At 32.2% G+C, this 15,416-nt stretch overlaps 2 protein-coding genes across 5 annotated transcripts; both read right to left on the bottom strand.

Annotated features, from left to right (window-relative positions):
- Window positions 1–1,150: 1,150 nt before the first annotated feature.
- On the bottom strand, window positions 1,151–2,961 carry LOC105134927 (MSF1-like family protein). Of its 4 annotated transcripts, none has more exons than XM_011039532.1 (3): window positions 2,854–2,942; window positions 2,356–2,448; window positions 1,151–1,933 (listed from the first exon to the last, which is right to left on the bottom strand). In XM_011039532.1, the coding sequence occupies exon 3, from the start codon at window positions 1,913–1,915 to the stop codon at window positions 1,358–1,360; it is 558 nt and encodes a 185-aa protein (XP_011037834.1). In that variant the 5' UTR covers window positions 1,916–1,933; window positions 2,356–2,448; window positions 2,854–2,942; the 3' UTR covers window positions 1,151–1,357. The 4 variants fall into 4 exon arrangements, with proteins under 4 accessions (XP_011037834.1, XP_011037835.1, XP_011037833.1 ...); XM_011039533.1 differs by lacking the exon at window positions 2,356–2,448 and adding an exon at window positions 2,116–2,176 and having other exon boundaries at window positions 2,854–2,868; XM_011039531.1 differs by lacking the exon at window positions 2,356–2,448 and having other exon boundaries at window positions 2,854–2,961.
- Window positions 2,962–4,396: 1,435 nt separating this feature from the next.
- Window positions 4,397–7,474, bottom strand: LOC105134928 (AP2-like ethylene-responsive transcription factor PLT2). Its single transcript, XM_011039535.1, has 10 exons — window positions 7,291–7,474; window positions 6,962–7,177; window positions 6,480–6,846; window positions 6,284–6,366; window positions 6,154–6,162; window positions 5,970–6,058; window positions 5,807–5,880; window positions 5,617–5,667; window positions 5,449–5,525; window positions 4,397–5,363 (listed from the first exon to the last, which is right to left on the bottom strand). Exons 2-10 carry the CDS (start codon window positions 7,098–7,100, stop codon window positions 4,621–4,623), a joined length of 1,632 nt encoding a protein of 543 aa, XP_011037837.1. The 5' UTR covers window positions 7,101–7,177; window positions 7,291–7,474; the 3' UTR covers window positions 4,397–4,620.
- Window positions 7,475–15,416: the final 7,942 nt, after the last annotated feature.

The raw sequence follows: 15,416 nt of genomic DNA on the forward strand, positions 1-15,416 counted from the left end.
CTTTATGGTTAGATTTGTTTTTCTGATTGTATTTTATCAATAAATAAATAAAAATAAAATGATATTTTTTAAATATTTTTTGATTATTTTGAAGTGTTGTAAAAAATTAAAAGAATATTTTGATGTGTTTGTAATAAAAAAAAATATTTTTTAAAAATGCAATATACTGGAGTACCAAACACACGAAACCTTCAAGTGTAAAGCAAGTAACAAATTGAGGAATTGTTGCCAAAAAGTCACACATATTGAACAAGTAGATTTCATTTTAATCGAGGCCACCTACTCGTGTCCGACTCATGCCACGAAAAGTTACTTCTTTCAGAACCACTGAAAGGATCTGTAAGATAACAAGCCAATTCTATGTTGTTTTTCCACCAAAGTATGATTGCGGAACCCACCATGTAAAAGCTAAGGCAGGCGTGTAGAGCTCCATCATAGAACACAGCATTCAGTATTTCTTCTCTTTCGTTTTGGATTACCTTCGTTCAAGGTTCAAGAATGACAGAAGAGGTCCCTACAAACGAGTAATCCAGGAATGAGCAACAGCTTGCCTGTTTTACATTGAGTTTGGCAACTGTGTGTTTCTAAAATGTATTTGTTCTAGAAATATATTAAATAGATAGTTTTTTAATATTTTTTTAAATTATTTTGATGTGTAGATATTAAAAATAAAAAAATCTGAAAATAATTATTTTAAAAAAATATCAAAAAGTAGAAACGCATACCACACTATCATGCTTCTAAACAGGCATTTAAGCTTTTGGACATAATTGAACTGAATTAACTCACACACACGCAGACCACACAAATAGAAAATCCAATCTTATAAGCACCATGGAAGAGAGAATCTATTCATCTGTTCTCAGCTTCTCACTCTGACGATCATATCTCCAGTGCAGATACTGAGCTCAATCCTGATAGCATAACAGGCACGTAAAAATAAACCTGGTACTCATTCAATAACAATCTTCTCTTTCAGCAAGTTCTTTGATGCATATAACATGGGAAGTTTCGGTATGATGATTATGTGATATCTCACGAATAGTATGACATTCAACCCTTCCCCTCCTTTCAATATGAGGTTATTGTTGGTGACCAAAAGATACAAAAGCTAAATGGCGATGCCAACCAACAGGTTTTCATACTGAAATGAAAGATATATGCACATACACGTCTCCAAACTTAATTTAACTACAAAATTTGCACATCATCCATAAAGGATTCAAGATTAACCCATGGTATTATACAGGCACTTCAGTTATTTGCTACTCTAAGAATGTCTTGGCATGTTCTATTCTAAAAGGCTTCATAGCCTGATGAGCCAATAATGGGAAATCAAAATCATGAGAAAGCCAGATTACATGGCAATGCCTCTAGATTCAGCTTCCAGATACTTGCACATTCTCTCCATAACCTCTCGACCCTTCGCACTATTCTGCATGAACTTCTCAGCGCATTTTTGCTCAACCTTCTCTGCCATTGATGCCAGTGCTGACAGTGGCTTAATCCGTATGCTAGTCTCCTGTCGACACACTGTCCACTCATTTGGATTATCTGGGTGAGGATCATAGCGGATCTTCTCCTCCACTTCTAGGAACTTCTGGAGACTGATGTTGCGAGTGTTAAGTTGCATTGACTTAGTTCGGGCATCAACAACTGTTGATTCGACACAGTGGCAGATATCCTGACCAATGATTTTGCGGACAAACCAAGGTCCAGGAGCATGGACAGTAATGGCACGAGTCGTGTAAAGCTTCCCAGATTCAGGATCCAGCTTATGGTTTAAAGTATCAACCTCAACGATATGGGATAGAGTTCGCTTGTTCTCAGGGTCTGAAAACTTGCGCCATGATGCAGATGTTACCCTCTCCCATGGGTGCTTGTAAACATGCTCCTGTCCGTATGCTTTCACCATGCTGTTTCAACTGGTGCTCTTCATTAAAGAATAAAAAATTGGTCAGCACATTTTCACAAAGGGAAGGATAACATTATTTTTTCATGATTAATTCAGATCATCATTCATAAGATAACAAATTCTGGACAAAAAGATGACCAAGAAGTCAAGCCCAGGCAAAAAAATACATCGCTTCCCTGTTTAAAAGCTTCCATTCTAACCTCTTTACGCTCACCAGGAATAAAGCATCATCTATAGCTTGTTTTCCAGGTTAATGATTAACTAGAGCATTACAAAATGCAATGAAATAAGAACATCAGAATGACGAAAGTCCATTCAACAAGAATCGTTTACACTCACAATGTTTAATCATCCTGGCTTATGTAAAAAAGAAATCCACCCAAAAGATCATGGTTGTTTCCAGAGCAAAAATTAATGCACAATTACTGGTAACTGATTACCACTTTATCAAGAATATGGGAAAATAAGCCTTTTCTTTTTTCTTGAAACCGCATCCATCTCAAAGAAAATCCAAGAACCCATCATTCCTATGACTATGGGACAGAACAAAACAAAACAAGACCACAAGTTAATGAGATGGCCAAGGCAATAAAAACCCAAAAAAGGGCCAAGCAGATATTCAAAACCTATCTTTCAATTACATTCTAAAACACAAATTTAAAGCACCAAATCCAATCAAAGCTGTTATTTTCCTCAAACAATTATCAATACAGCTCTAAGAAAGTCACAACCAATTAACAATCATGCCCTAAAGATCATTCCAAGAAAAAAATTCACGCAAACACATGTAAGTACATCAATATATGGGATTTTGTAGATTTGATCTATCTAAAGTCAGCGCTAATTATAACACAAAAATCAAAGAAACTCAGAGATTTAAAAGACAACCCATTTCAGAGAAGATGCTAAAGAAGAGATTTAGAGGTGAAAGCACGCACCTTGAAGAGAAAACTACGACGATGGAGAGCTGTGGAGATCTCAAAGAGAGATGGAGGCTGGAAAAGGTCGTGAAATTTGACAAAATATAGTAAAGTGATGGCGGTGTAATGTGTCTATGGAGTACCTTGCCGCATGTGATTGTTGTACCTTTAAGACAATGTTACCCTTGCTAACTAAGTAGAAACAGATTTTCTTTTTCTTATTTTTTTTTAATCCAATGATAGATGAGGAAGTGGCTTGGAGAAGAAGTTCCATTTTTTCTTTAAACCTAAAAAAAAATTTCTGAAGGAGGCTGCAAAAAAAAATAATAATAAATTAAATTAAAACACAGAAAATTATAATTATTATAAAAACTTAGTAATAAACTCGATTAAGTTGATCTAAGACCTTAATTGAGTTAAATTTCATAATAAATAAAAATATTTTATTTGATATAACCTTGTAAAAAATATAGGTTGACTTGTGGTAAAAAAATATTTATTTATTTTTGATGTTTTTATAAAAAATTATTTTGACCTTTATTTTTATTTTTATTTTTTGTTAATCCACCTGATTTCTAAGTTAGGTTTTAATTGGGGTTAAGCTCAGGTAAATTCAAGAAAAGAAAAGAAAACTAATAATATCTAAATTACTCATTAATTGTATATATAAACAATTTACTTTATACTCATAAAAAAAATATAAAGTCTTGTTACACAGGAGTTGATGGGAAAATATCATAGCTGTTTAACCTACGATATACATGAAAATAATTGTCAAGTTAAAAACTAATATTAATGGAAAAAGAAATCAAATCATATTGGACTGCTATAAAAAAAGAAAGAGATTTGTGTCCAATAGTTTTTTTACTTTTAAATTTTAGTGAATTTTCTCTTTTTAAAAAAATAAGAAGTCAATATTACTAATTGACCAAGGACCACCATCAATTTGTTTTTTTTAATGTTTAGTATTGTAGTTGAAATACTATTTTTTTTTATTTTTTTTATTTTAAAATCATTTTAATACGTTAATATTAAAAATATTTTTTTAAAAAAAATCATTTAAAATTTTTTTAAAATAAAAAAATACCACCACATTACAGAAATATCTCAGCCAAATCAAATTTAGGTTGATTTTATTTATCTAAAATATTATTATTTTTAAAGATTTTTAAAAAATTAAAATGCTATTATTTAAAAGAAATATTAAGGTTAAATTAATTAGCTTCACTCAAATTTTAATTAATTCATTAATAAATCCGGCCGTTGATCAAATTTAATCATGTCAACTTCTACTTAATTCATTATAAAACCTGATTTGTATTAAATCTTGAATAAACAAGTTTGAATTGACCATTGAACCGGAAAAATTCATAGATATCGTTAGAAGATTTATGGATATTTAGTACAATACAAAATCTGTGACATACTTGACCCAGAAACAACTGACATGAAAAGTATAAACTAACCCAGTAAACCACGTTTTGGGTCGAGTCAGTTCCAGTTAAAACCTTAGCTACATTAATTTCCTCTTCCGAGAAAAATAAGCAGTTATACCAACAAATTAAGTTGAAAGAAGATTGTCAACTTATCAAAGAAAGCCCTAGCTAGGGTTTTACATTTCCTCTTGAGGGTTTTGCTTTAAAAATGAACTCCTATGGCTTAATCAAACATAAAGAAAGCATGGTCAAATATATTGTCCCCCATGATCATGCATGCATGCACACTCCTTTAATGACTCCCATCTCTTGATCATAGACATTTTTTTTTTCCATTTCCAATATCTGATCACTCATGATTCCACATTGTAAAAACACCTGGGTTGGATCCCTGAAGTGATTCCCCGGACCAACCTCCATAGCCACCAGAAGGCATATCATAATCTACCTTAACAAGTGGAAGTTCCTCAGCTACTGCATTAGACCCTGTTGAATTGGTAGCCATTCCCAACCCATTTCCCAGATAACCTCCGGTGCTATAACTCCCACTAGAACTGACATTATTCTCCATTAGAGATGATGAAGAACCCATGTTCCAAAATCCATGAAGCAGAGCGGGATTGTTTTGGATATAGCTGCTGTAATACTGGGGATTTTGGCTTGATTGGTTATTATGTAGGTAATTAGACCCTGCAGATAGCTGGTGCAAGTGAAGCTGTGTTTGAAGGTAATTTTGCTGAAATGAAGAATCTTGAGTGTACTGAGAAATGTCTTGATTTTGTAGAGTAAGTAAAGGTTGAGGTTGCTCAAATGGTTTTTGCATTAGAGAGTAAGCTTGTAGTCGACTAGAGCTTGAAGTTGATCCATATGGATAACTTGATCCAAGAGCAATAATTTCTTCTCGTTTTTGTGACGATTCGATTGCTTGAGCCTCCTTTAGCCTTTTGGCTGCCCCTCCTCCAATTGGTAAACTATTGCTCTCAAGAATGCTTTTCACATCATATCGATTCATGTCAAAGTTAGTCACTGCATTAAGCCCCCTAAACTTTATTGCTGCTATGTCATAAGCTTCCGCAGCCTCCTCCTCAGTGCCTGCATAGAATTAAAATTCTGCATAAGATGTAGAAAGCAAAAGAATGTTTTCTAATCAATGTGCATGGAGACAAAAAAGACTTACTAAAAGTTCCCAAGTAGAGATCTTTGTTTCCTGCAACTCTACCAATTCTTGCTTGCCATCTTCCATGTTGGTGATGCCTAATCAATGATATTCATACGCAAGAGAGATCAGAAATGCGAAGAGTGAAGGAAGAAGAAGGGGGGGGGAGAGAGATGTTAAATGTGGTACCTTGTGACCCCACGGTACATGGATGCACCCCTAGAGAAGCCACTACTCTTCCTGTGATTTATCAACAAGAAAACAATTAGGGCTAGCTGTGATGGTAATACTACTTCAAACTTCTAATCCTATGCATAAGATTATTTTTTTTTTGAAAATGTAATCATTCTGGTGCCAATTTGCAGTTGCTATCACTTACCTTCTAATGGAGGCCACAAATTCTTGTCTGGTCATTTGCTTCATGTCCTCTAGTTCTTTCTCATAGTTGCTGATCTGCAAAAGGAAAATCAAGGAAAAAGTTGGCATGCATTCATGAAAACCATGCATCTTGTCAGTGGTTTTTTTTACTAGAAAAAACTTACAGGAAAATTGGTAGTGGTAGATGTTCCCCAGTACTTAAGTGCAGCAAGATCATAAGCTCTAGCAGCCTTGTCTTCTTTGTCATAGCCACCTGAGCTCGTTAAGAAGTTAACAGAGGATAGGCTTAGCTATCACATGTAAAAAAATTCTCAACAAAAACTATCATGAGAAGTGAACTTTACCCACCTAAATAGACTGCAAGAATAATGGAACCAAAGGCAGGCATGAAAATAAAGAGAAACAGTTAGTACCATGTAAATTAGGACACAACTAAAATTTATAAACCCTAGATAGAAGATCAATGAACATTGTGCACCTTGTCTTCCTTTCCTGGATTGACCTTCTCTTCTGCAACTATTATCCCATAAATGAGCTTCATACCTTCCTGTCCATCGATGCCTGCATATGCACAAAAACTACCCATTTCAAAACCCAAAAATGTAACTGATCAAGATTTAAAGAATCGAAACAATAAAAGATGAAACCAATTCAGCACTACTAGTCGTGTCAACCTTGTTACACCACGATAGATGGATGTTCTTTGACCAAATGTATCCAAAGTCCTTCTTGGAGCAGCAGCTTCGACAGAATTAGTACTATTATCACCACTGGTTTCACATTTAGAACCCTTACCACTAGCACTGCCCATAGACAACTGCAAATTGCTAGAATTTTCTTGAAATTCATAGTTAGTACTGGCGGCTACCACAGCATTTTGGACTGGCAACAGACTATTGCTTGAAAAAAGATACTCAGAATCATTGGCTTGAATTTCATTGAAGGCCACGAGATCTGATTGATTCTCAGATTTATTTACACCAAGAAAGTCTGCAACCTTTGGCACTTCATTGTTGCCTTGAGTGTTAAGAAGACTCCACTCTAAAGGGAAAAAAAAACATATATATATATAAATAGAGAAGGTGAATAGGAAATTATAAATAACTAATAATTCTCTAAGAAAAAGAAGAGGAGGAAATTATTATAAGAGTTGTACCTTGAGTTTGAAATGGGTTTTCCATACTATCATTGACTAATCCTAGAGAGAATTGATGAGGGTGAGATGCATGTAGATGGGCAGGCAAGGTAGGATGAGTAGGAGAAAGAGGAAATGAAAGCCAGTTGTTAGAATTCATGGATCCCAAAATTCTTCTTTGAAAATTAATGATCTCAAGGGGTAAACTTGCTTGCACTTCAAAAACTCAAAAACCACCTGCATGTAACAGAACATAACACAAAGACAACTTCAAAACATAACTTTTGAGCAAGAAAAATTAATGAAAGCACACGAGAGAAGCCATCAAATCTTTGCAGCTATATGTTTACCTATATATAAGTATCTAGGGTTTGCTACACTGCTGTCTCTCTCACACATTCTTTCTTTCTTAAACTTCTGACCTAAATGAAGATTGTATGTTTGGGACCATGAGAGAAGAGAAGGGAGGAGGAGAGGCTGAAAAGAAAGAATTTTGAGAAGGATACAATGTACTTAAAATGCAAGAGTCTTTCTTTGTTTCCTCTCTCTCACACACACAGAAGACACACAAATCAACCAAGTTGTTCCTTGCTCACCCCTTTTGTAATGGCCATTCTAAGCGGTAAGACTCTCATCACCATTTTCCAACACTTCAAAACCAAGTCACACTATAATATTACAAAATCTACAGAGGACACGAGTGTTTATATCCTATGAAACTACAACTACAACTATTATTTTTTAAATAAATTGTTTTAAATATTAAAATATAAATTTGATCTAGCTAGAGCTTCTCTGATAGTCTTTGTATTGAAACAAACCCACAAATCCAACTGGAAAAATCCAATCCATACCTCCCTTGACTCTTTATAAAAATCTTTCACACCCCCACTTGGTTAATTTATTGGAACTCTCGTCGACCTCGTTCAATGCGATATATGACTCCCCAAAGCCCAGCATTCCCACACCATTGAAATCATCTCTCACTCTCTCAATGTCGACCACTCCACGCAAAGTTAACTCCCTCCCTTCCTCATCTTCTAGAAATTAATTATATATTTATAAATGTTTGGTTAATCAACATTCTACAGTTTTACATGTATGTTATTGAAAACCCTTAAAATCATAGATTAAAAAAATTATAATTTATAATTTTTTTAAATCTATTTTTTAAACAATAACTATGAAAATTAACATAATTCCAAATAACTATATGCGTGTTTGGTATTGTGTTAATCTTTTTATACATATGGGATGATCGAACCCGTAACCATAGAAGATCTCTCATCTTTCTCTCGCAAATGGGTTATCACCAAAAACCAAATCTGTGGATCCCCGAGTCCCTGCATGTGTAAGGCCACGCAATATGTTAGGGTTAGAATCCGACATATTAAATATTAAAAGTACTAGAGAAAGGGGGAAGAGTTACCGTTTGTGCAAAATTTGGACCACTCAATAATTAACTTGGTTCAAATAAGATAATTATGATTTTTCTTGAGGGATTTTGTTTGGTTTCCCCGAGTAGAAATCTGTTGACCACCTCTAATTGATCTTTGTGCCCCGTCAAGAGGTTTAAGTTTAAAGATTAAAATAAGTTCCTATACATGTATTAGAAAATCTGCATTGTATCTGATCAACAGTAGTTGTTTAAGTGCATTGCTTCGTTAAGCCATCACTAATGAAACCGATCAAAATATTTTGAATGGTCTGTTGGGTAAGTTGTAATGTAGATGAAAATTCTCTATAAAGTAAGCTCTCTCATTTTTTTTCTTAGTATGTACATCGATAATTTTTTAGACTAGATTTGAAAGACAACCTGATTCAAGACTTAGGTTGCGGTTTGAGAATTAATTTGATTTAACTTAATTTTTAAATTTTTTTTATACAAAATATAAAATAATGTTGTTTTGATAGTTATTAACCCAGACTGTTGATGACGAACTTGGGCCAAACAAGATCACGAATTCGAGTAGGTGGATCACCAAGTCTATTGATCACCATGCCAAGCTGGATTTTAGAAACACTACATGCATGAGACCAATATGTATGGCAAGATAGGAGGCTGTATGAACAAACACACTCTTCATCCATACATTTATCTATACAAATCAATCCACATTGATACAGACATATATATTATCGATCTATCACGTGTGTATTGTTAAATATCAAATTCGAGAATTGATAAGAAATAATTCTATTTTGTCTTTGAAGGTTTAAGATATATATCCACATGAAGTCAGGCTCACTCTGACCAGGAAGTGTGATCAAAACTGTTTATTCATCATTTACCAGCTGAAACTTTTGAGAGTTTCTGGGTTCAGATCATAATCTAGTAGAATGTATCACTAAACTAGTTAATTCTCAGAATCTAAAGTCTAAAACCATCCAAGTAATAATAAATAGGACAACGTTCTACAACACCAAGCTGTAAAGATCAGAGATCATAAAAAAAAAAAAAAAAGAGAAGAGAAGAAAATCCTCTGCCATTGTTGATGACACAGTTCCCCTCAAGTTCTTAAACATAAATATATAAGACTACGTTGACTGAATTGCACCACAATAAGGGAGCAGAACCCACGTCTCTCGCTTTCTCTCTATCCTCCTTTCTTCTCTCTTCACGTTTAATTTCTCAACTCTACAACCCTACAAAATATACAAACCAGCTGATTGCATGAAGCCTAATAATTCACCCAAAAAAACCCTTTAGCCTTCTCTCCAAACACATTTAAAAGAACATAAAAAAAAAATCTTCATTATATAAACAGAAAATAGTGATAAAAAACAAAAAGAAAAAAAGCATTTACTTACATTCAAAGACTGTAACCAAACAAGAATCTCTTAACTCTCTCTCTTTGATTAAAGAGAGAGAAGGCACTGGCCATTTAATCAAAGAGGGCTCAGGTCGTTGCAGTTATTGCGGCCAAATGCAGAGGAATGTGACTGACCCCTGCCAGTTGTTGTCTTTTTGGACTTTTGAAAGTTGGCAGAGGCAGGAGGAGGGAGGGCCACTTATCCGGTTTGCAAGCTTTGCACAAAAAAACACAAAATAGAAGCATCACTTTGACCATTCTAAGACAAGATAACTTAAGTTTCTACTTCTCAGTCTTACTATATTGTCCTCTTGTCTAAGTTTCAAATTGGAAACTAAAGAGTTCATAATTTGAAGTTTCCAGTTTGATTGAACTCTTGTCTGAGTTTCTTACAATTAATTTTTATTGATTTTTAAAAAAAGTTTTTCACTGGATGCATTCCAGTTTGATTAAACTCTTGTCTGAGTTTCTTACAATTAATTTTTATTGATTTTTAAAAAAAGTTTTTGACTGGATGCATTAATTTGAAGTTTTAATTCAACCCAAATTGCTTTAAATTTTAGAAGGCAATTCAATGCATTAATTTTTATCTTGAGAGACTTGGACTCATATTTTTTGGGTGTTGATTTTGCTATTTTTTATTTTTTAAAATTAATTTTTTTTAGTGTGCTAATGTTAAAAATAAAATTTAAAAAATAAAAAATATTATTTTGATACATTAAACCAAAAATACTTTGAAACACAACATCTACTACACTATCAAATATATACAAAATTATGAGTGTGGTAGCTTTTGCTTTTAAGTACTTTTTACTTGAAAAAAAAATACCAAATTAATATTTTTTAAGTAATTTTTTTAATAATTTTGATATGTTGATATCAAAAATAAAAAAATATAATTTTGATATATTTTTAAACAAAAAATATTTTTAAAAAATACTTTAAATCACGAATACTAAATTCACATATAATGACTTTACTGTGATTGTTAGTTGAAATGAGATTTTCATATATCTGGTCAGTACTCCGCAAGTATGAAGGGAGAGGATTATATTCTTACAGGTGACATTCAAACCATGACTTCACTTGACCATTAATGAGTTACTGAAAGCAATTAGAAAACAAACTTTGGAAAGTTAATTTGTTTGTAACATGAACATGTGTTGATTTTGGTAAATAAAGTAGTAGTAAAAGAAAATAAAAAATGGGGAAAGGGAATCTTGTATGACTCTTCAACCACATATTTTTTTTCTTTTACAATGTACGATTTTTTCGTGGAATGTAATGTTATGGTTCTAAATTATATGCAAGATCATGTATATAATTGTCGACCGAAAGTCTTAAGAGTGATTCAACATTTCTTTTAAAGTTCCAATTTGCCGAACTACTTCCTAATGTTTGATGGCTGTGACAAAATCTATGCTTCAATCCGTGTGCTAGACTTACAAATCCTTGATTCCAGTAAACATAAATGATGTTACATTACAAGAAGGTGTGCTAGAAGAAGAAGAAGAAGAAGAAGAAGAAAGTGAGTACTAAAAGGGTGTGTGTTTGTAAATGTAATGGTGGAAAAAGGGCAATGTAGGGCAAAGAAGCTCACGAGAATCCAGAGAAAAGTTTTGAGAATTTCTAAATTGTGGGAGGAAACGCCGGGAAAGTGCTCGTGTCGCCTCGAAATGAAGCACTCGAAAAGGCAAATGAATTTCTAGGAACCCTTGTTTTCTTCTTACAGACAAAGTACAAACCCTAACAGGGTTAGGGTTTAGAGTTAGACTAGTTCTAGGGTTGTTTTGAAACCACCAGTGCCGACCTTAATTATAACAGTAGTGCAAAAGACAAAAAAAAAGAAGAAGAAGAAGAAGAAGGAATGAAATTCATATATAAATAAGTTTTAGAACATAGTAGTTGACAACAAAGAATGAACTGTAAATGGTAGATGCATGCTAATTAAAAAGGGGAAACATTTGGGAACATATTGAGGGATATTCATCATTAATTCGGAGCTGGATATCAACAAAATGGTACATCACCTTTATTCACATATAGATGTTTCAAGAAGGAATACTCTAATTGTTTATCATCAAAGATTACATCAAAAATTTGTTTTTAATTTCAATAAAAAAAATATTCTAGCTCAACTTCAAAGTATAACTCTAATTATTATCAAACCTATTCTAACAAATTAATTTATCTAGGATCAGCACAAGTCAAATTACAAAAAAGAAAAAAGAAAGTAAGAGTTAACCCATTTAAAACTAGATAATTCAGCTGATTAGCTCATAATCCTGTTGAAATCTAGTTTGATTTTTAAAAAATTAAAATAATATTATTTTAACAAAATTATAATTCAAGATGATTTTAATAACTTTAGTAATTACTACAATTTTGAATTACTCTCACATTTTCCAACTAGCTCTTTTTTTTGTTCGCCGAATTACCAAGCTAATTAACGATCATGAATTAGTGTCATCGAGTGCAACAAGATCAATTACGAGGTAACTCCAAGACAGCAACCTCAGAGCAATTAAAGCAATATGCAATAAGAATATTAATGTTTGGGGATAGTTTCTCTTTTTGCAATTATCTAGGCTTCTCTTGTTTTTAAATGCAATCTAAACTAAGCCCTGATAAGTTGGTAATGTCAGCATCATTTACGTTCCATAAAACCTATTTCAGTGGCCAACGTAGGTAGCAGTACCCAATAACTTGTATATATATATACTCTCTGGACATTCTTATTTTGATCCAAAAAGATATCAACAGTTACTCAAGTTAAGGAACGATATTTGTGCGCAGAAAATATATTCCAAGTTCATTATCATTTACTCCAGCATCGACTGGATTTTTTTTTTTATCAAACAGGAGAATTTCATTACTATTTGTTATAGCCATTAAAGAAATAGCTAAAAAGGATAAAAATAATAAACATAGCTTTATAAAAAAACAAAACATGAACTAACCAAAACTTTTTTTCAAAATAGCTCCACCTAAAATACGGACATTTATGTGGCCGGCAGTCTAAATTCAGATTTATGCAGGTGACTTTATTCTTAGACGCCGGCTATTACCATTAGAGCAACCCAAGTATCCATTTTATGAAGTAAAACGGAAGACTTCAGATTAGTTATTGTTCTAATACTTAGCTATTATGAATAAAATTCTTATAACATTCAACTTTTCATTTTCCTGTAAATAACCATTCAACTTTTCAGGGGTTATTTTCTAAATGACTACCTTTTGATTAATACGCTTGATTATTATATATATATAAAAAAGGTTACTAGTTGAGAAAGATAGAGTTTGATCCATTGCTTGAGGCTTGGAAAAAAAAATAACTCCAAATTTTTCAGTTGAATAAAACCAGCTTACATAGTACTGGTGCAAGTTTCAATGTCCACATTAACATTTAGAATCGCCTTCTCGATCATCCAAACAACAACATTGACGGGCATGTGGCTTGGTTGTTATTTTGTGGAGGAGTATGAACATCAAATTAAAATAATCCGTATTGTTAGAGCAAGAAACATAATATAAGTCTTGAAGCAAGCAAGACAATATAATTTTGCCTTGATTTTCTTTCACTAGTAAGAATAAGTTAGATATTGTTTCGATAAATAGTTAAAGCCACTTTGCCTAGCCCTAGATGATCTCACAGGTAATGAGAATTTTTTCTCTTTCGATAAAGTATAGAAAATAAAAGATCAATAACCTTATGGTTAAAGAAACAAAAGGGGAAATCTATAAGGCATGTGCTCAGCATTATCTTGTTTTATGCAATGTAAGATTGATAATAAAAATAAGTAATTAATGAAGGGTTAGAATACTAATCACCGATGTTGTAAGAATCCTCCAATCTTAAAATATACCTTTAATAAAGCTGGATCATAGATTGGAAGGAGTTCAGGGAGAGGGAAAAAATCTTTTAGGTTCAATTTTGACTTTCTTCATTGATTGTTTCAATGGGATTTTGCTCATGTTAACCTCATAGTTTGGATCTTACAGCGAGTATAAATATTTTGTTTATGGTACCAAGAGGTTATAAAAGAAGTGATTAATCATTTGCATCTAACCAAAGGCATGAAATAAACTTCTAGCTTTGCATGAAAGACAAGATCTCTAATAATATTGTTATAATATTTTTTAGTGAAAAAACCTTATCATTGATACAATAAGTCTTGGTACCTATTTGATCTTGTAGTAATGATTATTTTTCAAAGTATTTTTTACATGAAAATATATCAAAATAATAATTTAAAAAATATATTTTTAATATTAACACATCAAAACAATTTAAAAACATCTAAAAAATTAATTTCAAGTAAAAAAATTCAAATTTTTTTAAATACCATTTATACCACAAAAAATATATAAATTTATAATCAATATCATGGATGGTTTTGTTAGAATAAACAATAATAAGGTTATTGTTTTAAAATAATTTATAAAACTCTCGTATTTAGTATAAAAAATACGATGCAAAAAATAAAAATATATGCATAGAATTGATTATAAGTATTATAAAAAAATAAAATAATATGTATATATCCATGTTCATTAAAAATAATCTGCGTTCGTGATAAATAAAAAATCTCAAGATCATAAATATAAAGAATTATACGTTTTTTATTCAAAATTCGAAACTATTCTGTCATTGAAAAGGAGAAATCGATACTGAAATCCCAACTTGAATGGATCAGTCGAAGGTTCTGTACCAGTTGGCCCAATTGGTTCTAATAATGGGGCCCTTTGAATTAGTAGATTAGGGTTTTCGGAAGATCCATTTGGGATTAATTTTGTATGTATAGACTTTAATTAGCAAAAGAATTTATTTGGATTTGTCATTTCTAGTTTCTTTGGTAGACAGTCTCAGTTGAAAAGAATTTGCTGGGCTACTAGTCCAGGCTAAAGTTCCGAACACTCGTTCTGGGCTTGTGAAGATGCAGGCTTTTAGTTCATTATCGTATCAATTAGGGTAAAATTACGTAGTATTAAATATTAATTGCACGAGTTAATTTAAAAAAAAAACAAATCAATTTTGACTAATTAATTATTTTAAAACATGATCCATATCAGGTAAACTAGCTACTAAATTAACAGGCTATATTTAATAATTATGATTGATTGAAATACATCTAGCTAGGTTTATTGTTCCTCGAAGAAGGTGCATATACATTGCTGAACGATATAATTACTATTCATTTATGGGAATGATTAAGATTAATTAAGGTAGAAAGGTAGTTTTAAACTTTTAATCAAAAATGAAAATTTAAGAATAACAGTTTTTAATCTTAATGTGAGAATATATATATATATATATATGAATTCAGGCAATCCCATCATAACAATACACATATATGAACTCATTATTACTATACAATTGGATATCCTTGTAATTGCTAGCAATGATAGTATACTTGAAGTCTTTGTGTCATCAATGGCAACAATTATCATTTTAATAATTAAAAAACTTGAAAAAAAAGTTAGAAAGATGGATACACATACAGAAAGGGAAAAAAAAGAAGCAAAAATCGCAGTGCTTCCTTTTTTCTCACTACAGCATGAACTACAGGTACAAAAAGTTATCTTCCATACGCTCCATTATGACCTGTGAGGTTGCAGAAGCTAGTGGATGCTAGCATCAGAAAACAGATATGCTAGCTATT

Source organism: Populus euphratica, unplaced genomic scaffold (assembly GCF_000495115.2).
Source record: "Populus euphratica unplaced genomic scaffold, PopEup_1.0 scaffold57.1, whole genome shotgun sequence".
NCBI classification, from domain to species: Eukaryota; Viridiplantae; Streptophyta; class Magnoliopsida; order Malpighiales; family Salicaceae; genus Populus; species Populus euphratica.